The 23800-nt window shown below is 38.4% G+C and overlaps 4 protein-coding genes across 8 annotated transcripts in view; 2 read left to right on the forward strand and 2 right to left on the reverse strand.

Annotated features, from left to right (window-relative positions):
- evla (Enah/Vasp-like a) overlaps positions 1–1752 on the forward strand; it is a 34142-nt gene extending 32390 nt beyond the window's left edge. For all 4 annotated transcript variants that reach the window (XM_058090383.2, XM_058090382.2, XM_058090381.2 and 1 more), the window contains one exon: positions 790–1752. In XM_058090383.2, the coding sequence (XP_057946366.2) occupies positions 790–827 (38 nt within the window). In that variant the 3' untranslated portion in view covers positions 828–1752. The remainder of the gene's footprint in view (positions 1–789) is intronic.
- Positions 1753–2393: 641 nt separating this feature from the next.
- Positions 2394–7606, reverse strand: slc66a3 (solute carrier family 66 member 3). The gene is made up of 7 exons (XM_058090386.2): positions 7384–7606; positions 5516–5598; positions 5169–5238; positions 4997–5054; positions 3364–3484; positions 3158–3199; positions 2394–2973 (listed from the first exon to the last, which is right to left on the reverse strand). Exons 1-7 carry the CDS (start codon positions 7527–7529, stop codon positions 2873–2875), a joined length of 621 nt encoding a protein of 206 aa, XP_057946369.2. The 5' UTR covers positions 7530–7606; the 3' UTR covers positions 2394–2872.
- Positions 7607–8227: 621 nt separating this feature from the next.
- cimip5 (ciliary microtubule inner protein 5) lies at positions 8228–10871 on the reverse strand. The gene is made up of 3 exons (XM_058091109.2): positions 10567–10871; positions 10452–10491; positions 8228–9034 (listed from the first exon to the last, which is right to left on the reverse strand). The coding sequence occupies exons 1-3, from the start codon at positions 10785–10787 to the stop codon at positions 8837–8839; spliced, it is 459 nt and encodes a 152-aa protein (XP_057947092.2). The 5' UTR covers positions 10788–10871; the 3' UTR covers positions 8228–8836.
- Positions 10872–11093: 222 nt separating this feature from the next.
- The window catches only part of LOC131140566 (CAP-Gly domain-containing linker protein 4), a 59677-nt gene continuing 46970 nt past the window's right edge, over positions 11094–23800 (forward strand). The window contains exons 1-7 of one of the 2 annotated variants that reach the window (XM_058091107.2): positions 11094–11173; positions 13559–13705; positions 14423–14562; positions 14986–15079; positions 15283–15444; positions 16502–16620; positions 21395–21637. In XM_058091107.2, coding sequence (XP_057947090.2) covers positions 13579–13705; positions 14423–14562; positions 14986–15079; positions 15283–15444; positions 16502–16620; positions 21395–21637 — 885 coding nt within the window. In that variant the 5' untranslated portion in view covers positions 11094–11173; positions 13559–13578. Of the gene's footprint in view, positions 11174–13558; positions 13706–14422; positions 14563–14985; positions 15080–15282; positions 15445–16501; positions 16621–21394; positions 21638–23800 lie in introns of those variants that run through there. The other variant, XM_058091108.2, reaches the window with a different exon arrangement.

Here is a 23800-nt window from a genome sequence, read left to right on the forward strand (position 1 = left end):
ATATTTCAGATCATCAAACAAATGTAAATATTAGTCATTGACAACACAACAGAACACAGGTGTGGTTGTGCTGGTGTGTTCAGGATCATTGCCAAGTTCATTTCAGCTTGAGGTCACAAACAGATGGCCGGACATTCTCCTTTTCCATTTATCACAGCAAGTCTTCCAGGTCCTGAAGCAGCAAAACAGGCCCAGACCATCACACTACCACCACCATATTTTACTGTTGGTATGATGTCCTTTTTCCAAAATGTGGTGTTACTTTTCCACCAGATGTAATGGGACACACATGTTCCAAAAAGTTCAGATTTTGTGGTTTTAGTCTTGGAACTCTTCCATGCAGGACGTTTGATGTCTTTCTGATGTTGAAGTCATGACCTTACCAGTTAGGCCTGCAGTTCTTTGGCTGTAGTTGTGGTGTCTTTTGTGACCTCTGGGAGTCGTCGCTGTAATTCGGGTTGGCTGTCTACTTCTGGGAAGGTTCACCGCTGTTCCATGTTTTCGCCATTTGAGAATAATGGATCTCATTGTGGTTCCCAAAGCTTTAGAATGGCCTTGTAACCTTTTCCAGATGATAGATGTCAGTAAATATCACTTTTTCCACACAGAATCATGAGGGTTGGAGTTCTTCCACCCTTAATAATACAAAGTTTAATTTAAAAACTGCATTTTTATTCAATTGTGTTGTCATTGACTCACATTTAAATTAGTTTGATGATCTGAAACATTTAATATGTGACTTTTTGTCTCATACGTACTCATCATGTGAAACTGTTTTCCTTCTCTCAGCCATCAGACAAGAAATTGGCCGGATCAGCACATCCTAATCTCACCTGAGTGACATTTCGGAGGAGGAGCTGAAGGACGAGGATGATGATGACGAGGGACACGGGTGGACGCAAAGACAAGACACGTGATGACCCCCTTCGGAATGTTCTCTCAATGTTTCTGTGGCCTCTCACGTTGCCACGTTGCAGAGACGTTGTGCCAACATTTGAGTCTGCTGGACAGCGAAGAAGAAGAGGGAGAAGATGGATGTTTGGTGTTGTGTGTGAGTGTGCACCTGAAAGACTCACACAGCCCAAGTGTTGCGACTTTATCTTCTTTTCAGTCTTAAAAAAAAAGGAACATATTTTTTAAGTTTGTACTGTTTTATTATTTAAAAGCTGTGTCGTCGACGACAAAGGACAAAAGGAAAGTTGCGCACCTTTTATGTCAGCCTTTTATACGTCCTTTTTTTCTCTTTTGGCTTCATCAACAAGCACAAATTATTCATACTGGTGTCGTATGGCAAAAACCTTTACTTTCCACTGAAAAGACGCCTTCTCATCCACAAAATTCAAAGTGGAAAGTCATGGAAAAAGTGGCTGAAAATGTGGTAGTTTTGAATCCATCCTATGTTTGTGATGCATGAGCCCCCAACCCATCTCTATCCATTAATTTATTTGCTTATATGAAAAAAAGATTGATGATAGTACTTTGTTTCCATGAAAACTTCCTCCCTTTCTCTCGGTGTATGAGACCATGCTGATAATGGTAGCAAAGAAGGAAAAAGGTGTTTTTGTGGCAATATGCAAAGTTGGATCCATCAGAAGAATGTGGAGAGACGGTGGAATGCTAGGCCAACGTGATGGTAGCTCTCAGTGTGTCTTTGCAGGAGTTTGGATTGTTGCACTCGCATTATTTGCTGTCAAGCGACGTCCTCATTTAACAACAAAAAAAATGGAAGTAAAAAAATTCAATCAAACTAAACTCCTGTGTCGTCCGTTTTGTGCAACACTTGAATGCAACGTGTTACGTATGCTTACATCTGCATGGACGTTGAACCCAAAAGGCAAAAATATGGAGTTACTGGAAAAAAAGCTCTGGTTTTCAGTCAAAATCTCTAAAAGTCTGAATTGTTTCTCAAAAAAGAATAACATCTTATATATATATATATATATATGTGTGTGTGTGTGTTTATGTATGTATATATGTGTGTATGTATATATATGTATGTATATGTATGTGTATATATATGTATGTGTATATGTATGTACGTATATACATATGTGTGTATACATATATACATATATGTGTATATACATACATACATGTGTGTATATACATACATATGTGTATACATATGTATGTGTATATATGTATATATGTATGTATGTGTATATATATGTATGTGTATATATGTATATACATATATGTATGTATGTCTATATATGTATATCTGTGTATGTACGTATATGTATGTATGTATATATATAAATATATATGTATGTATATAGTATATATATATATATATATGCCGTTGATGCGTTATTTTTGACTAGTTTATGCTCTATGATTAATTTTTTTTTAAAAAGTGGTGTGGTCAGCACACAAAAAATTGTTACATGACAGGATGGTAAAAAGTGAGCTTTATTAAATGTTAAAGGAAAGCGGGCTTATTTATCCTGAGTCGGAAGGTTTAAACAGTCCCCTACTACACAACACCACTAATGTGTAATACAGTGGAACACAATTACTGTAAGGCAACACCCCACGGATTGGGGCTGACAACAATACAATACTGTATATGTCGACGTAAAGGGAATATAAAGACATTTTTCATAGAAAAGAACCCTTTGGATAAAATTTTTGGGGCTTTCTAGTAATACAAACATGATGGACAAGGACTTGATGTGTCGGTCGGCATAAGCGGGTTCCACTGTAGAACACTGATGTATTATTTTCATATGCTAAACATTGGAATGATATGACAACAAAATGGAGTGAAAAATACAATTTCAAAGGGAAAAAAAGTTATTTACAGTTTAACACATCTTTTTGTTGTAACAGTGTCTCATTGCTGGCAAAGCATTTGTCCACTCCGAAGTGCTCAGTCGTCTTTAATGGAGCTGTGGCTGTTCCTCCTGTAGTAGAACACGCTAAAAAGCACCCAAATGTTCAGCAAGGTCATGGTGATGAAGCGCAACAGAACTGTGCCAAAGAGAACCTGCTGTTAGACACATTCAGTCGATGGCGTCCTTTATTTATTTGTCATGAACTGCAAGTGGAAAGCGTGCTAAGGAGCAATGACAGTTATTCACAGTACCACTGGACCAATTGCGATGCTAGAATCTAACCACCGTAGTCTGTGACAGCTGACATTTATTTCACTTACCCTGCATATCTCCAGTTGTCACAATGGTGGTGTAAATCCGTGCTGAAAAAAAAAAACCCAGACATTTATAACCGTTAAGAGTGCATCGAATAGTAAATAAAAGATTAGTGGCTGTACTTACTAATTAGCATTTTTCTCATAGCTGATAAATGTAATAGGAGCTATTTTTAACAGCTGTTTTTTTAACATGCATACTGCTTACTTACTTGCGCAGGTGTAGCAGGCCAACCCCCAGGTGAGGGCGCTAACCTGGCCAGCGTCCTTTGACTTCCACAGACATTGCAATTGGGCAAACTTACTGGCCGCACTAATGAATGTGCACAGGCTCTACAACAAGACAAGTAAAAACATAAACACACCTTCCATCTTCTAAACACTTACTGAATGTGCTTTAGACACACAGTCACTTGTCACAACATTTGGCACATGTGCAAAATCTTAGAGAGCAAGAATCCTGCCTTGGAAGATAATAATACGGTTGTGATTGACACTATCAGGGAAATGTTACCTTTGTATATTTGTTCAGATTATCAATTTGTTTTAATGCTATTTTAGCTTAACATGCATTTTTCGAGTTTGGTTGGTATTCCTACAGTTCATATTCTGTGAATACTGAAGGTATTTGCTCATATTTTGGCTAGCTAACATTCATTCATTCATTCATTTTCTACTGCTTTTCCTCACAAGGGTCACGGGGGTGCTGGAGCCTATCCCAGCTGTCTTTGGGCGAGAGGCGGGGTACACCCTGGACTGGTCGCCAGCCAATCACAGGGCACATATAGACAAACAACCATTCACACTCACATTCATACCTATGGACAATTTGGAGTCGCCATTGAATTTAGCATGTTTTTGGAATGTGGGAGGAAACCGGAGTACCTGGAGAAAACCCACGCGTGCACAGGGAGAACATGCAAACTCCACACAGAGATGGCTGAGGGTGGAATTGAATCTTTGTCTCCTAGCTGTGAGGTCAGCGCGCTAACCACTGGATCGCCGTTCCTCCGTCTAGCTAACAATAAAGTTAAAATCAAGCACATAGCGTATGAAGATGTTTTTTTAGTACGCGATGCCGCGTATAGCTTAAACACAGTTAAATACAAACACATAGTTTCACAAGTACTGATGACAAACTTAGTGTGACCCTTGTCATCACACACACACACACACATGAGAGAACTAGAGTGATGACCAAGGCAGGAGATATCTGGTATGTACGATATGGCTTGTTTACAGCACAAGAAATCGCAGAATGTTCCAGACGTCCTGGCATCGTCCTTGCTAACAAGACAGACAGAGATGAGCCCGTGAAGCTGAAACCAAGGCAACAATGCGCACTGATTGGTCTACGTCTTGCACAATCTTGAAATGTATAAAAAAAACAGGCAGGGAAAGAAAGGGTGCTTTTTTGCAGCAGCACTGTACTAAGACCCGACTTACTGTTGGCATACAGGGAATGCAATTAAGCCCGGACGTTTGTATTAGATATTGTTTGTATCAGGAATAAATACTCAGGTTACTGAAGGTTTTCATATATATCGGTTTGGTTATTTAGTCTTCCCATATCCTCAATTCGACACCCACAAGGAGTAATTGAAGTAAGGGAGGTCGAGATTTCCTTCAATACACACATTAATGATGACATTATTTTTAAATCGCAGAAAATAAATCCGTTAATTGGATTTTGGGTTGCGAATGCCAAACTGCGAATTAGCTAGAATATATTTTATTTATTTGAGTATGATAGTACATTGCTGTTGCACACTACTGCACCAACTCTCGTTCAGTGTCAATCCACACTAAACATTTGAGAGCCGTTATGTCGATGACATGTATTACCATTGCAAAATCGATGATCCATTTCTCCACCGTTAAGAGTCTCCAACCCACGACAAACCTGGATATTTGATGTTAAGGTAGTAGTGCATGGTGAGGAGTTATCAACACAGGCTTGTGCGTCACTCATATTCTCAGCCGTGAAATCAAAAGCAACGGTGCGATAGAAGGATACGCAACAGTGTAGATGAGGCTGTCCTGCAGCCTGCTGTTGTAGAGCAGAATCAACAGCAGAAGAACGACATCTGAGGAGGTGACGTGCACAGAATAGTTCAATATACGAAGCATTTTGTCTTAAGCAAAAGTGATGTTATGTCTCTTGTACACATTTCCAGTGCAAAAGTCTTTGGCCATCACTCACTTTGACTTTCTTGGTAACAGTTAGGGTTATGTAAAATGGACTTGAATGAAAACAATGGGTGGCATATGGACTTAGCTGCTGGTGGTAACCTCAAGACATATGCACAGAACTGCAAAAAACAGCAAACATTTTCAGAAGCAGATCTGAAAAAGTCAACTCACCTTGTGCAATGAGAATGGGATATTCCAGGTATGTAGGTGGGGGGTAGTCATAATACGTCTGGTATGTAACAAACACAATGTACCTGAAACGTAGATGGTGAAACTTTAGCACTTTAACATTGATTGATAAGAAGAATGCATCAGCCACAAAGTCATTGTGTGACACATCAAGCTTAAGAGCGGATGGGAAATGGTATCATGTAGTAAAACATTATGATCCTTCTGTTATTAAACGCCATGGACACACCTGCACAATGTAAATACAGCACTACAGCTAAAAGCATTCATTTTTAATGTTGATATCTCAACATGCAACTACATAAACATGCGCTGACATATGCAGGCATAATGATAGCAAAAACAAGATCCACAGTTAAGCTGCAATGATGATGAACAGTCAACAATAATTGTGTTATTTGTTGTACAATGAGCCCTGCAGCTACCAACTGTATATTTCTTATTTTATTTATTATAATTTAAGGACAGATACAGCAATGCCATTGAATATACTGTAGTCCATGGTATTTTGTTGGTAGAAAGGCAGACTTCAGCAAGATTGAACAGACCGCATATACTAGCTGTTGTACAGTAGTACAGTAGTGTTTGCCTTCATTCATTCATTTTCTACCACTTATCCTCACAAGGGTGGCGGGGGTGCTGGAGCCTATCCCAGCAGTCTTCAGGCGAGAGGCGGGGTACACCCTGGACTGGTCGCCAGCCAATCACAGGGCACATATAGACAAACAACCATTCACACTCACATTCATACCTATGGACAATTTGGAGTCGCCAATTAACCTAGCATGTTTTTGGAATAGCTACACGGTAGACGAGTGGTTAGCGCGCAGGCCTCACTGCTCGGACACCCGAGTTCGATTCCACCCTCAGGCATCTCTGTGTGGAGTTTGCATGTTCTGCCTGGGTACTCCGGTTTCCTCCCACATGCCAAAAACATGCTAGGTTAATTGGCGACTCCAAACTGTCCATAGGTACGAATGTGAGTGTGAATGGTTGTTTGTCTATATGTGCCCTGTGATTGGCTGGCAACCAGTCCAGGGTGTTGCCAATTAACCTAGCATGTTTTTGGAATGTGGGAGGAAACCGGAAAACCCACACATGCACAGGGAGAACATGCAAACTCCGCACAGAGATGGCCGAGGGTGGAATTGAACTCGGGTCTCTTAGCTGTGTTGCCTGCATGCTAACTTAATGTTTAATGCTTAATGTGTTTGCATTGCAAAAACATGATTATCTCTGACTTTTTCACAGTCCAGTGCATTGACATATAGGCCATTCTGCACCTCCATTGTGGTATGACAGGTTGTACTTACTCACGTTAGTATCTATCCTGTGGTAACCAGCAAAGGAGCAAGAAGAAAACTAATGAGGCATTCCATTAGTATAGCGTATAACAGACTGCACCCAACATTAATAACCAAGTTACAGTACAGAATATGTCAGTATATGTCTGAATTGCAGTAAGTGTTGACTTTATCACTACAGCATGCAAGGTGACGTCACTCACCACAGTAGAGGTCTCTGGGAAGAAGTGTAAAGTGTACTGAGAAATAATAGCTTTAAAGATGAATCATCCCCAAAACTGCAATGTTCTCAACCAAGATGTTTTTATTTACCAACAAATCCGCAGTAGGACTAACTAGTCGGTTGCATTTATGTTAAACCTATATGTTGCATGAATCATGTCATGTTTATACGTCCTTTGGGGGAAAAAATATAAAAACAGGATTTAGTCAAGACAAAAAAAGCAATCGGGATCAGTACATAAGGCTTCGCAAAATACAGACTCTATTCAGATATTAAATACATTATGTAATTTTTTTAAGGACTCCAGTTCCATCACTACTCACCCGACTAGTTCGAACACAAGACTTTGGAGACTAACTCCAATCGTGGATTTGGCTCGCATCAGCAAGAAGATCTGCGGGAACTTCAACACCATGCAAACCAACAACGTCGAAACATTAGCGATGTGCAACAAAGTCTCCGTCGTCATCTTGTGTGGATAAATATCAGCTACAGTTCCGGAATCTGTATTGACACTCAAAATGGGCTGTTACTGTCAACAGAGCAGTGGTGGTTCATTCGCCAACGATCCAGCTTGTAGAAGCAATTCTTACCAGTAAACGAGGCTTGCTCTGTCTCTCGTCGGGTTTTTTGGATCCTGTTGGGAGCCGAAGGTATCCGGACAAAATAATCGACTCTCTTAAATGAGCTGAAATTCCCATCACTATGACTGAGCATCATTTCCGTTACGCGTTTCAAAATATAACAAGCTAACCTTCTTCATGAAACCCTGACGTGTATCAAGACCGAAATTGAAAAAAAAAAACTTTTATTTTGAAGTTGTTTTCATTTCACTTTCTATATATTTTTTCTTAATATCTTAGCATATATTGTACAACATTGGAGTAGTTTTAGCATCTTTATTGTGCAAAATGTATCAATGTATCATATGTATGCTTACACGATGCAGTGCAACTTCTTACACTGTTGATGCTAAATTTATTTACTGGCTTATAATTCACAATTACACTGCAATGAAGAAAGAAGACACACTTTTCCAGCTAGAATGTAAAAAAGGAAAAGCATGAAATTAATTACAAAGCAAAATAATACAGACATCTAAACTAAAAAAATCACTTAACATAATAAAACCTTTGTAAGTGAATGAATAACAAGCCATAGCCGGGTAGACAGGTAATTTATGTTCTTGCATAACAATACAGAATAATTCTTCCATGGTCGATTCTTCTATCCATCCATTTAGTTTAAAAATCTCCAGTTAGGAGTTTCTTTGTGTTGTCTAACATTGTGTCTTCTTGAGCATCCGAAGAAGACATTAGAGAATCGCAATTAGCACTAAATGGCTTACAAGACGAGTATATGTTTGTTTGTAAAATATATTGTCGCGCTCTAGGGTCTCGTAACAGAAAAAGGCTTTTAATTCGAGAGCAGCTAAGAAAGCTTACATTAAACAACAAACCTAAAACCTAAAAACATCACACAGTAATGTAACAGACAAATAAAAACAGACAAGACACTCCCACTGGTTCAGTAGAACAATAACAAACAACAATGTGACTTTAAACTACAAACTGAAGAGCTATTTAGACAGACCGTGCCGCAAAGCACGCTGGGAACCAGGAAGTGTTCCCAGCGACACTACAATATGTATTTGACATAACGGCATGCTATTGTATTATGCAGGGTTATAATTATGCCATTACAAATAAAGCTTATCAAGCAGAGTTCTGGCACTCATGGCAACCGAGTAAGGGCGTGAATATACAAGGGACTCATCTAGCATGGTATCATCTCTGGATCCTGTTTACACTTGTGATGGCTTTCAGACATAAATAAAAGTCTGTCCAGTCGAACCAGTTCACGTCCCAGGGGAGTCGACAATCTGCTTCCAAATATTTTGTTTGTAGTGTTGGGGACACAATCAGAGAAGTGTGACGCATTGCTGGATAAAGGCTCCTCTGGCTTCAGCTCTCCCTGCAAACACACAGGAAACTTAAATCACAATATAGCTGTCATTAGTGCAGCGTTAATATCGTAGGGCACTTTGGAGTGAAAACTGCTTTTATACAGTACATGGCGTCACATGAAATGTCAGTAGACCAGGCAAGACTTTCTCATATCTCATCCAAGTTTCACTTTTTCTTTGCCCTTTTTGTCTTATTTTGAAAGGGGCCAGACATTAACTTCAGTCAATACTTGTTGTTGTCACTGGTAATCACTGTTAAGGTGTTCTTATGTTTAACTACCAACTGTGGGAGAGTAAAAGACACAAATCACTTACATCAGGGGGTCTCAAACATGTGGCCCGCGAGCCAAATGTGGCCCGCAGGACACTAGTTTGAGGGCCCCCGCCTTGATATGAAAGTTTAATGTTAGTGCGGCCCGCGCAAGTTTGATATGGATGTTGTATGGTATCATGTACCCAGAAAAAATTATGTGGTTTCTTAAGTTTTTATTATTTGCCGTTTTATTATTATTATTATTATATTTATTTATTTATTACTGATTGATTTTCTTTATTCTTAATTTGTTTATTTATTGGTCATCTTATTTTGTGCAGAAAAATTAAAAGTAAGATATTTGAGAACAGTGGAATGTTTTATCAGAGCTTTTCTTGTAGAAAATTGGAACCAAAGTGACGTTTTTAAAAAAAAATTGGTTTTAATAAATGCATTTTTTTCCCTCTTTTTTTGGAAAACCTGATGCGACCCAGTCTAACCCAGACCCGAACTCCAGTGGCCCCCAAGTAAATTGAGTTTGAGACCCCTGACTTACATTATTCGTCATTAAAGAGCACATTTATTTTTGCATTTTGGCCTTTGTTCACACGCAAGTGTAACTTTCAGTACTTAAAGATAATTAATTTGCATTTGTCCATTTATTAGTGGATGGGTAAAACTTCTGGCTTGTGTCCTTTGACCTGTGTAAACAATCTTAACAGTTCAAATTTAACAGTTTAATGCATTTCACAGCAGAACACCTCATTGCCTGACTTGAGCTGATATCATTTTGTGCCATAGCAGACATGCGTTTGACTTCCCCGCTCACGTTTTTTCTCTATTCATGGGGATTATGTTCCAAGACCCCATGCACACCCATAAAACACCCTATAAAATGCCTTGCACAGTTACTAAGGACATTTTAAATTCAGTTTTACACAACTGAAAAGAATTGCAGTCTGAAAATACTCATACTTGTGAAAAGAAACATAGAAGGGAACTGAAAAATATCAATTTCATTATATCAATATCGATTCAATATCCTTGACATCAATACTATCAATATTGGAATCCACTCAGCCCTACTGCAAATGTTGGCTTCTGAGTTAAATGAAGTAAATTGATTGCTTTTAACAGTATTTATTGATCTTAAGAGTATAAGATAGACTTACCATCTGATCATAATTCTTGAGGAAACTCCAATTCTTCTCCCTGGTGAATGGTTAGAAACTTAGATGTATCATACCTGTTAGTAAAAAGATGGTGCAAGTTCTTTTATGCACTCACCATTCCAGTACTGCTCTCCTTTCACTCCATACTATTGCTTTCCACGCTTGGTCTTGTTTGACTGGATCTTTTGCGTCACTTTGCGGCGTTGTGGATGTTCTGTCTCTTGTATTGCGCAGACTTGTAGCCGCAGGCGCTTGTTGCTTTGCCACTGGTTTACCTGCTTGCACCGGGAACCGGTAGCCTGCAGATGATGCGCGTCCTTGATTGTCGAAGTCCATTCTGCTCGGGAGGAAACAAGCACAATCATGAAATGACTTATTTACAGCAGTACACGCTATGTAACTAGAACAGAACTGGGCGAAATCATTGTCAGCACTTCCGTGTGTTTAGGTTTCCAAGGTAACGAGAAGTGTGGTCATTGTCCAAAAAATAAAAATTAAATAACAATTAAAGAACAATTAAATAACATAAATGGGTTCCGTTCAAGGTTTGAATTTTCCCAAAAGATTGCCCATGTAACGTTCACGCAAAAACACATGTTAAAATACAGGCTTTTATTCTGAAGTCTGAATTTAAAACAGACACTTCCTTAGCTGTATAGCATGAGAGGGAATGGATGAACATTCTATTTCCCATCACATATATCTCATCTCTCTGTATTAAGGTAAGCGAACGATATTATTTTTTTATAGGGAAGAGAGATGGTTATTTTGATTGTGTACATTTGAATGCACCAGGAGGAGGTTTGACCCCAACATTTTAAGATAGACAGATGCATTATTGAATATGGTTTATATGAGCGTTGATGTTAGAAAATCATGGTAGTCCTGTAGTAGTATTACAGTAAACGTTGTTGTTTAGGCCTTCTTTTCACGCAGCGTGGATTCCATGATATAGCATCATTAGCCGGTATTTCAAGCGAGCTAGCCTCCACCATCCGCCTTATTGCCACAGTTGAATGGGAGTAGTTACATTGTAAGTACATTAGTGCAAGGTAATGAAACATATACAGACGCTAAACTGGAGTTCCAGTAATACTTTTAGGTACATTTATGTGAAGGAATTCATATAATATTTGTTATTTTAATGGCTGATACTGGAATTGGCTTATTGTAAAGTCATGAGATGAGATGCAGACAGGACTTTAGTGTGGAGGATTAGCAATGTGTCAAAGTGGGTGGAGTTACACTACACAGTGTTTTCATCATGTGATTTAAAGTACTGTAAATAAAGTCATGCTTTTTTAGGTGTATCTGTCAAAGGGCTGCACAAAAAATGAAAATGCAACATCAGTGTATGTAACAAACAAACGCTACTTGATGGAACTTGAGGAAAAAAAATGTAACTCAGCAATAGGCAGTTGATCAGGTGATCAAACGTTGTAGAAATTAAATGGTCAAGAAATGGACCCAGTAATGAATGGCTGTGCCATTCCTGTTACAAAATACCCACATAACCAGTTGCTGTTTTACGCTCCTGCACATCCTCATGCTCCTCCACTGTACTGTGTGGAAGGCACACATTTGTGTTCCGTAACACTCAGGGTCATTGGAGTAGTTAAAAAAAAATGTCATACTGTGTCCAAACTCGGCAGAAATGGTGCATAGCAAGAGGCCATACTTATGCAACTCAAAATGAGAACGTTTTTTGTGTGTGTTTGCCATCAAGAGATCATTACAGTGTGAATACCTGACAGAAAATTACACTAAATTCACATTTGTGCAACGATTATCGTTTTTAGAGGCTGTGGTCTTAAACATTTAAACACATCTGATTTCACTGGAATGGTTGTTACGTACTCAAAAAATGTAAATTCTTGCAATTTTTCAGCTTGTCTTCAAATTTTGATTAGGAGTGTATTAAGTCTTGCACGAGACCAGACTGTAAATCCACTAGGCAGTCAGGGGATCAGCAGAGTATAATTAATTAGTGCGTACACCATGTTTTACTTAGTTGTTAGATGTTTTACTTGACCCATTTTGTGCCTCTTGAATTAGTTTAACTCTACCAGGATACTCCTATGGATTTCTATGGAAAAGAGGATACAGCTGAAAGTGACAGTGAGAGTCGGCTGGTAGTGTCCGTGTTGTTGGGGTGGATTTAGGAAGTTGTATTTCCTGTGCGACTGTCATCTTTCCTACCACCCGCTTGCCCGTGCCTTATTATGATTACGTTAGCAGCTTTATTTGCCCGCTTCAAAAGCAAAAGGCTTCAGTAAGACAATCTGATTTTTTTTAAATTTAGCTTTATCTAGCACAGGGGTGGGCAAACTACGGCCCGGGGGCCACATCCGGCCCGCCAAGTGTTTGAATACGGCCCGCCCAATCTTTCCAAAGTATTTCATTTAAACTCTACCACCTGGCATCATGGCCTGAGCCAACCTTTTGATGGTTTTATCAATTTTGTTTTTTGACATGGTCTGTTGTTTACAAAGTGCTCCTGAAAAAAGGGACACAAGCACATAATAATAATAATAATAATAATTATTATTATTATTAGATTATTGTATGCTAATTATTATATTAATTATATATAATATTATTGTTGCATATTTTATGTAATAATAATATTATAATTATTATTTTAATTTTATTGTAATTATTATATTTTTAAATATTTAAACATAAATATAAAATAATAAATAATAATAGCAGATTGCATGACAATTTTACAGATACAATAATACCAGGTGGACTGTTACGTGTGAAATATATAGTCTGCCCCCCCCCCCCCCCTGTAAATTTTGTCATATCAATGCGGCCCGCGAGTCAAAAAGTTTGCCCACCCCTGATCTAGCATGTGGTTTTCTACACATTGACCCATAATGGATGGAAGTTTTTTTTCTCAAATGATGGCTAAAATGTTAATATTATTGTTAATCACTGATACCATACATTGCCTTACTCTACCTGGGAGCCTGACTGGTGCCAGTTTACCTAAAAGCTTCAATGAGGTCGTGTCCCCTCGCAGTGCCAGTGGGGTAGTCTCTTGCTTTACTGAGATTAGACCCACTTAGCTTCTAAGAATAGGGTTTCTAATATTATTCCAGCTGCCGGCCTTGAGAGGGAGATGACAAAAGAGGATGTTTCAGTGCCCGTGGAAGGAGATTCTACACTGGGTTCCCGCAATAGAGTTTCTCCTCATCAGCGGCCAGTCATCCACCAGGTTTCCTCTGCACCCATGCCCAACGACTGTGGTGAGGACACGCTTGCATGCACGCACACATTTGTAATGCAGAATAGATCATTTGATGTTGATCATCAACTTGCACCTAAATTTGAGCAAGTATCAAAATGTTGAACTATAATGATGTTGCTGTGTGTTTATACTGTATTTATTCTCGGATAATAGGAAGATTAAATGCACAAACTTTTTGGATTCCTTGCGTTATCCCATACTGACTTTTGATTGAGGCAGACATTTATTTAGGTTAGGTACATACTTCATTAATCCCATAGGACAGGGTTGTACAAATATCACTTTCACGGGGCCACATTTTCAGATATACAGTAACAACTGAAGATCCTATGAAGCCATGCAGCATTGGTTAAGGACAGTAATATTCAACACATGACTATAGATTTATTAAACAAAAGCATGAGGGTATGCTTGGTTATCCAATCTCATGCAATATGAAGTATTTTCTTTTTTAAGTAAGTCTAGACACATTGCAATAAAACTATGTATCTATTATGTTTTCAGAGTACTTAACTAAGCTCATTTGACCAACTAGGGATATTGAAAGACCAGTTGTTTTATACGGTATTGTTTAATATTGGCTATAAGATTTCTTGGAGCTGACATGCCGAACCTGCCTGCAGAGCGAATGTGAGCTGTGTAGAAATGAGACTCACTGTTATAAAGTTCTGAATTATATCATTATTGTTTGTTCAACTTCACCCAATATGTACAGAATTCTCCTTTTTCGACCCCAACGAGCCACAATGCAAGGAGGTTCTGCAAGATCCCAGCACCACCATACCGGAACTGTTTGCTGTTCTTCGGCAATGGGTTCCCCAGGTTCAGAAAAACATCGACCTGATTGGCAACGAGGTGATTCTAGACCTTTTTTTTACACTGATACACTCATGTTGTCTCTCTTGTAATGTGTTAGCATGACAGAACTACGGTGATAGTTGCTATGTGAGGTTTTTGCATTGTGTCACAAATGATACTAGTATGATATGACACATCCCTAGTTTTGATTTTATGATATTACATTGATATTACACTAGTATGACATTTTACTGCTAGTGCTGCATTTCCACGTTCCAACATTATTCTCTGCCAGTCTTACATCATTGAATAATCGATGATAGACATTTATAAATTGTCTGTTTATTGCTTACATCTACATTGCAAATCTAAAAACTGATCAGTATTAGGAAACTTGATCATTGAACTCAAATTAATTGTAGGAGTAGATGTCACGTTTCGGATTTGTTTAGTGCATACTGCATCTTTGCCTTTGTCCAGATCATTAAGAGAGGCTGTGGTGTAAATGATCGAGATGGCCTGACAGACATGAGCCTTCTGCATTACTGCTGCAAGGCAGGGGCCCCAGGCATTGGTTAGTATTGAAAAGTGTGTTTTAATAAATGAATGTCAAGAAAACAGTGAGTGTACCTTTAAATCATTCATGTTTGATTTCAAATAAACATAATCCTGTATGAGTGTGGAACTAATACCATTAGTATTAATAGTATCTACCAAATCAATGACAAGCTTGTAACCAAAACAAACACTTAACTATATCCTTATTCTGTACTTTAGGTGATGCATATATAGCAGCTGGTTTTGCCCGCCACCTTCTGGCCCTGGGTGCAGATCCTAATCTTCGCTCCCGCTGGACAAACATGAGGGCTCTGCATTATGCTGCTTACTTTGATGTGCCCCAACTTATTCGGGTGGTACTACAGGCGTCTCAGCCTGGAGGTAAGGGTGCCTGGCATTTCTTCAACAACAAACAAATTCTTGTGTGAATACCTATTTGTCAAACATTAATAAATACGAGCTAGTGGATTTATGCACTACAGCTGGATGACGAGATATAGCCGGCCAGTCTATATGTGTGTACATTCACAAAGGGACAATTAAGGAATACTTTTTTGGAAAAATCAATTATCATAAATTCCAGACTTGAATGTAAGCCGCACTCACCAAATTTAAAGACGTACACCCTAGACTGGTCACCAGTCACCAATTTAGAGTCTTCAATTAGCCTAACATGCGCATTTTTGGAATATGGGGCAAAACTGGAGTACCCGGAGAAAACCCAAGCATAGGGAGAACATGCAAACTCCACACAGCGATGCCAAAACAGTGATACGACCCCAGATCTTCCAGACATACTAATAACTAGGTCACCTTGCCATTGCATAAAACTTCCAAACATTAAATAATTGTTTAAGCCTCAGAGTTCTAAGCGTGTAAAAAAACTGCAGTTTATAGTACAGGATTTATCGTACAGGTGGGGATCACAAAAAGTAAAAAAAATCCAATCATTTTGAATTTATGAATTAAAATGTCTTAAATTCTCTTCAAATCTCATAAAATTTAAAACATATGCATGAACGGCTATCATTTCTGAGGAAGATATTACAAAAATTAAACATACAAAGATCAAGGATCTAAAGTGCACCTGGTCAAAATTATGGAACACAACCCACTAGTGTGTTGTGTGCGTGCTGCGGTGTGTTACAGCAGGGTGTCGCTGTGGAGAAAAATGAACAAAATCCCACTGCAAAACCTAATAACTTGTATAAGGTAGATACTATGTGTACGTTCAATGATTTGTGACACATCAATGGAGCATCAATTATGGGTCTTTTGTACTTTTTTGTCAATATAGATGTGAAATAGGTGTTACCATGTATTCATTATGGTCTTAAAAAGTTTTAAACCATTCTAAACTTGACTTGTTGAAATTTTCAGAGACTCTGTAAATGAAAACGACAACAATCACACTAACCCGTATTTCTTTTTGCCGTAGATGTAGATGCGACCTGCAGTGACTTTGACTTTGGCACCGCCTTGCACATTGCAGCATCCAACCTGTGTACATCAGCTGTCACATGCCTTTTGGAGCTAGGAGCTAATCCTGCTTTCAAGGTATGCCAGTCATTTCAATTTTATTTGTTTATTTTTCCTTTCTACCACTAGGTGTCACTAAATCTCACAACACTGTCACCATGTTAATGACCAAGCAGAAAACTAGCAATTTCTACATTTGCTGAAAGTTACTTAAGATTTGTCAGATCAAAACATGATTGTGGCATATGACTTCTGTCAAAACATGTAATTGTGGAGTGTAACTCCACAATTACTTCCCAGTACACCCACTCTAAGCATCATGGGAACTGTAGTTCTATAGAGTAAACATGAAGCAAATCCACTGCAATCTGCCATCTATTCTACATGTGTTCTTAAATAACTAAAATAACGTCAACATAAATGATTAGTGCTAGAAACTACCTTCAATATTTTAACTTTTCTCACTTTTTTGTTAAATTTGTCATCAAGTTTTGTCATTGTCTTGAACCCAATATTGTGTATGGTCTTGTCTTGTGAGCTGAATATATGGCAACATGGCTTATAATATAGGATGTCCCATAAGGAATAAGGCAAAACAGAATTTATTTTGAAATATGTTATTTTTTGCTCAGTAGAAACACCTTGAGTCTTTTTGGTAATTATGCATTAAGTTTTAATCCCTGCACTTGGGAGATTTTATCCATCAATCTTACTATTTTAGATAGATCTGGTCGGTTTGAAATAATTTCAAGGCTCTGCGTCCAGAGAGGTTTAGTTCGATTTTAATCAGGGCTTCTGCTGAGTTGTTCCTAAGCCATTGAATTGTTTGGCGTGTGTGATTTGACTCATTGTTGTCATTGAAAGGTGAATTGAAAGCCAATCTTGAGTCCTGAGCACTCTTAACAAAGCTTTTATGTTTGTCGCTGTATTTTTCCATCATTTTTCTTTCACCAGTCTTTGGGTTTCTTTAGTAGAGAAACACCTCCCGTGTGATGCTGTCACCACCATGTGCCCCTAATTGTACATTTTAGTCAGATGTGAGCTTAAAGAAGAATTTCTGCCATTTAAAAATTGTAACGACTGCTGCGTGATTAGATTTTTTTTTGTAGTTTGGCCACAGTCCTGCATCAGACCTTTCAGACTGCACTTTAGCGGTTAGCATTTTGGCTACACAGTCAGAAAATCGGAAAGACCATTCATTCATTCATTTTCTACCGCTTATCCTCATGATGGTCGCTGGGGTGCAGGAGCCTATCTCAGCTCTCTTTTTGGGGCGAGAGGCAGGGTACACCCTGGACTGGTTGCCAGCCAATCACAGGGCACATATAGACAAACAACCATTCACACTCACATTCATACCTATGGACAATTTGGAGTCGCCAATTAACCTAGCATGTTTTTGGAATGTGGGAGGAAACCGGAGTACCCATGCAGAACATGCAAACTCCACACAGAGATGCCTGAGGGTGGAATCGAACTCAGGTCTCCTAGCAGTGAAGCCTGCACGCTAACCACTCGGTGCAGCCATTCCAAAAACATGCTAGGTTAATTGGCAACTCCAAATTGTCCATAGGTATGAATGTGAGTGTGAATGGTTGTTTGTCTATATCTGCCCTGTGATTGGCTGGTGACCAGTCCAGGGTGTACCCCGCCTCTCTCCTAAAGTCATCTGGGATAGGCTCCAGCATTGCCCCGCGACTCTAATAAGGACAATTGGCACAGAAAATGGACGTTTATGATTAGAATATATCATATGTGTATACTGTATACACTGTCTTCCCTCTTACATTACAGAGTTCTTAAATGTGGCAACCAATTTCCTCATATTTATTGCAAAATACCGTACACTTTTTGAAACAAAGAAATGGCTGATCCCAACTGTCAGAGTTCCAGTTTGGATAAAATAGTTTCTTTGACCACAGCTGAGAAATGTATTAGTTTAATTCTCTGCTCATGCTTTCTTTTTAACCACAAATGGTGACATATGCACCGACTTTCCACTGGGTGTCGCTAAAGCACTTTGCACTTCAATCAAGCACCTCTCTCATCAAAAGCTACAGTTTTTTTAAACGACTTAGTGAATCAAATCATTAAAAACCCAGCAAGCAATGGTTAATGTGATAAGTAATTGTCCTTTTAAAAAAACATCCTCTTTTTAAACACAGAGAGAGGGATTTTGATTTTTTTTTTACTATTTTTCTGTCTCATTTATGCACTGGTGTGGCTTTTTGTTTTTTATCTTAATTGTGTCGACTCAGTTGACTAGACAAGACCTAACCTGGGCAGAACACAATAGCTGGATATACTTTATTAATGATAAAAGTATTAATATTATACTATTCAAACAACAATAGCAGTAGTACAATATATTGTAGGTATTATAGTGTACAAAAGGAAGTTTTTGGGTAAAAAGGTACTCCTCGTATTTTATATCAAAACAAAAAGAACAGCCTTTTCACATATTAGGTTGGATGGGAACAAAAAAAATCCCAATTACTCCATTGCACAAATTCTGACTCCCTTGTCTGTCTCTCCTCTTGCATCACTTCCTTGCTGTAGCCCACATTATAATTATTTTTATCCACTTATCCAATCCTCTGTGTGAATGACACAAGGAACAATGGCTCTTGGCCACAAACATGTACAGCATATTTTGGCATATAATAGCAGAAACCTTTTGCCAGGGCAACAGCGGTTAGCTAAGATCAAGATGATGGATGATGCATCTATCATAAAAAACTGTCTTCCTCAGTTACTGAAACAAATTTATTGATATGTTTTTTTCACAATTTCGCTTGTTGGAGTTATTATGATGGAAATCTACCACAGTTAAGAAACAATACAGCAGCTTATTTGCATCAAATAATGTTTATGCCTTACAACTGATTACACATCTGTTCATCATTTTTTTGCCGACTCTGAACTTTGAAACATAACGTATGATTGACTTGTCTAAACAACACAGAAGTTGTTATATTTTATTTCCTGCGCCATCAGTATGTTTTATCCCTGCCCAGGGCAGCAATAGACAGAATAACAACATAAACACTTGGCAGACTTCTTGCAAGAGAGTGCAGACAGTTTGTTTTTACTGCTTGTTGAGCTGACACAAATTTGCCTTTTGCCAAGTCTTGTATAATCAGCAGCCGAACACTGAATTATGTGGTCACGCATTCGAAAGAGAATTTATTGTGGTAATTGTGGAGTAACTTCCCTGTAACACACACTGTCTAAAATCACTGTGCCTTTGTCTCCTTGCTGAGATTGTGATTGCAAATCCTTAGGATTGATTATTTTGGTGATAAGGCAATGCTTTTATTTATATCGATATATTTTACCTTTTGTCATTTTACCTTTTGAAAATGTGTTCCTGTGTTTTAGGAGATAAAATTGTTATGTATTCGGTGATGAAGGAAAAGAAAAAAAGAAAAAATGAAATACACTTTGATTCACGCTTTGAATTTTGCAGCTTCTGTCACGTTTTTAAGATATATTTTTGTAATATTTTTATATATTTTTAAAAATAATAAATCACAATAATAAATAATAAATTATTAAATATTAATTACATTAATAATAATATTAAATGTAAATATTAATTCATAAATCAGGCTGTTTTGTGGTTAATTTACGGCTGATTATTGGTAAATAAAATTAAGCAAATTAAGCAAATTTTATGTTTTCTTTGTATAAATTAAGCATTGTCTAGCATAGAAGTTGCTATATAAAATACGAAGTACAAATGTCAGGCATTCAGAAGACTCACTCAAAGACGCTCAACTGAGACTGCATGTAGTACTTCTACACTGGTCACTAGACATCACTAATATTACTGTAATGTTCTCTGAGACACACAAGCACCAGACTTGATTGCTTTTTTTTTACAGGTTTAAATGATCTCACAACAGCAACAATAATCCCTAACACAACCTGCTGTTACGGTTGTCACTTCCTGTCCAAAACTGGAACGCATTTACACAACACATACACATACATGTCTTAAAAGGCTTATCTTCTATTATTATGTCTACGATATTGGGTAATGCAAGTGTACAGATGACTATAGGGGTGTTATTTCATGTCTAGAAGGTTCTAACAATGCTAAAACCTGTATTTTTAATGCTTTAACCTAAAAAATATTCCATTTATAAATAAGGAATCCTACTTCATGTATCGTAGTTGGTTCTGGAACCAGTCAACCGTGATGATATGTAAGTAGAATAAACTAATTAAAAAAATAATTCAATGAAGAGATTAAATATGGTAAGAGAAAACATGATAAATGCACGATTAAAGAAGAGACAGAAACCTGTTGTTCTATTTCCTTTTGAAGACATATTTTTCACATTACAATAATACAGGAGTAGACGGTTGCTTGCTTTGAACAAATGTTGATCCAGAAGAATGTGTTCCAGAATATTCTCTACAATGCTTAAACAGTGGACTACTGCATTAAAAGATATCCCAAAAGCCCATAATTCCAACTATATACCAACAAGCAACATTATAACAGAAAATAATAAGAAATAAAGCTGTTGTACACAGAGACTCAATGTTCTCTTGTGGTGACTCTGCTCGCAGCAACAATGAATACAAATAACTTTGATTTGGCGGGATTTTAAAGCTATATTGTCATTCATAAAGCCCTTTTCTATGGTATAGCCATGTCTGTCAAACTAAGAGGGTGTTTTTCAACAACTCGTTCCAGCTGAATCGCTTCATGTTTCTCCTGCACTGCACAAGCAAGCTTTAGTTCAACAACAATATGTGTTACAGAGAATTTGAGTGAACTCATTATTAATGTGTGTGACAGCCCTAACTGTGGTAGCTCCCATCTGGTCTTGTGTTACAGGACGATAAAGGCCAGTACCCAGTTGATGTCGTTCCTGACCCGCTCAACATGCCCTTAGAGATGGCGGATGCTGCCACCTTGGCCAAAGAGCTCAGCACTTTACTCAGACAGGCATTGCCACAGCCCAGTTTCTTGTCATGTACATTGCAAGTCCAGCCCCCTCCTCTTCATGAAAAGGCCAGGACACAGCTTGCTTCCATGGGAATCCGACTCGGTGACCGTGTGACGATAGCTGGGAAGAAGGTATGTGGTCCATATAAAAACCCAATTCATTTCTATGCTGTTTGTCCTCGTGAGGGGAGTGGGGATACACCAGAGCCTATCCCAGTGGACTTTGGGCAAGAGGCGGAGTACACCCTGGACTGGTCGCCAGCCAATCACAGGGCACATATAGACAAACAACCATTCAATACTTATCCACCAACGAAACCACAAACTTGCCAATAAAACAAGTACAGTACATATATACCATCTGAGATGCACAGTAAAATGGTAGAGTGAGTACTGTGTGAAAATGAAAAATATATATCTATAAAACAATGAAAATGCAATAAAATTCCTGAAATTCTGTTTTAGTTTTAAAGATAAAATGAAATAGAGTATATATGATGAACAAATGACAAGCCGGAGCATATTATAAAAAGAGATATTTAAGGCAATACAAAATTCAAACTATGGCATTTTATGCCATTTTTGGGTGCTTCTGGGGCCCCTGTTGAGAGTGTGTGCGGTTTCCACTGTCTTTTTGACCAGAAAAGTGCATTAGAAGCAAGTTGAAAAAACTGAAAAAAACGAAACACCCCCCCCCTTACGTTTTTGTCAAAAATCACAAAATTCAAACTCTGGTGTTTTATGCCATTTTTGGGTGCTTCTGGCCCCCCTGTTGAGTGTGTGTGAGGTTTCCACTGTGTTTTTGACCAGAAAAGTGCATTAGAAGCAAGTTGAAAAAACTGAAAAAAACGAAACACCCCCCCCTTACGTTTTTGTCAAAAATCACAAAATTCAAACTCTGGTGTTTTATGCAATTTTTGGGTGCTTCTGGCCCCCCTGTTGAGTGTGTGTGAGGTTTCCACTGTGTTTTTGACCAGAAAAGTGCATTAGAAGCAAGTTGAAAAAACTGAAAAAAACGAAACCCCCCCCCACCCCCCCCCCCCTTACGTTTTTGTCAAAAATCACAAAATTCAAACTCTGGTGTTTTATGCCATTTTTGGGTGCTTCTGGGCCCCCTGTTGAGTGTGTGTGAGGTTTCCACTGTGTTTTTGACCAGAAAAGTGCATTAGAAGCAAGTTGAAAAAAACGGAAAAAACCGAAACACCCCCCCCCCCTTACGTTTTTGTCAAAAATCACAAAATTCAAACTCTGCTGTTTTATGCCATTTTTGGGTGCTTCTGCCCCCCCTGTTGAGTGTGTGTGAGGTTTCCACTGTGTTTTTGACCAGAAAAGTGCATTAGAAGCAAGTTGAAAAAAACGGAAAAAACCGAAACACCCCCCCCCTTACGTTTTTGTCAAAAATCACAAAATTCAAACTCTGCTGTTTTATGCCATTTTTGGGTGCTTCTGCCCCCCCTGTTGAGTGTGTGTGAGGTTTCCACTGTGTTTTTGACCAGAAAAGTGCATTAGAAGCAAGTTGAAAAAAACGGAAAAAACCGAAACACCCCCCCCCCTTACGTTTTTGTCAAAAATCACAAAATTCAAACTCTGGTGTTTTATGCCATTTTTGGGTGCTTCTGCCCCCCCTGTTGAGTGTGTGTGAGGTTTCCACTGTGTTTTTGACCAGAAAAGTGCATTAGAAGCAAGTTGAAAAAACTGAAAAAAACGAAACACCCCCCCCCCCCTTACGTTTTTGTCAAAAATCACAAAATTCAAACTCTGGTGTTTTATGCCATTTTTGGGTGCTTCTGGGCCCCCTCTTGAGTGTGTGTGAGGTTTCCACTGTGTTTTTGACCAGAAAAGTGCATTAGAAGCAAGTTGAAAAAACTGAAAAAAACGAAACAACCTCCCCCCCTTACGTTTTTGTCAAAAATCACAAAATTCAAACTCTGGTGTTTTATGCCATTTTTGGGTGCTTCTGGCCCCCCTGTTGAGTGTGTGTGAGGTTTCCACTGTGTTTTTGACCAGAAAAGTGCATTAGAAGCAAGTTGAAAAAAATGAAAAAAACGAAACACCCCCCCCTTACGTTTTTGTCAAAAATCACAAAATTCAAACTCTGGGGTTTTATGCCATTTTTGGGTGCTTCTGGGCCCCCTGTTGAGTGTGTGTGAGGTTTCCACTGTGTTTTTGACCAGAAAAGTGCATTAGAAGCAAGTTGAAAAAACTGAAAAAAACGAAACACCCCCCCCTTACGTTTTTGTCAAAAATCAAAAAATTCTAACTCTGGTGTTTTATGCCATTTTTGGGTGCTTCTGG

This window comes from Doryrhamphus excisus, linkage group LG14 (assembly GCF_037039965.1).
Source record: "Doryrhamphus excisus strain RoL-2023G ecotype Guam linkage group LG14, RoL_Dexc_Guam_v1.1, whole genome shotgun sequence".
NCBI lineage: Eukaryota > Metazoa > Chordata > Actinopteri > Syngnathiformes > Syngnathidae > Doryrhamphus > Doryrhamphus excisus.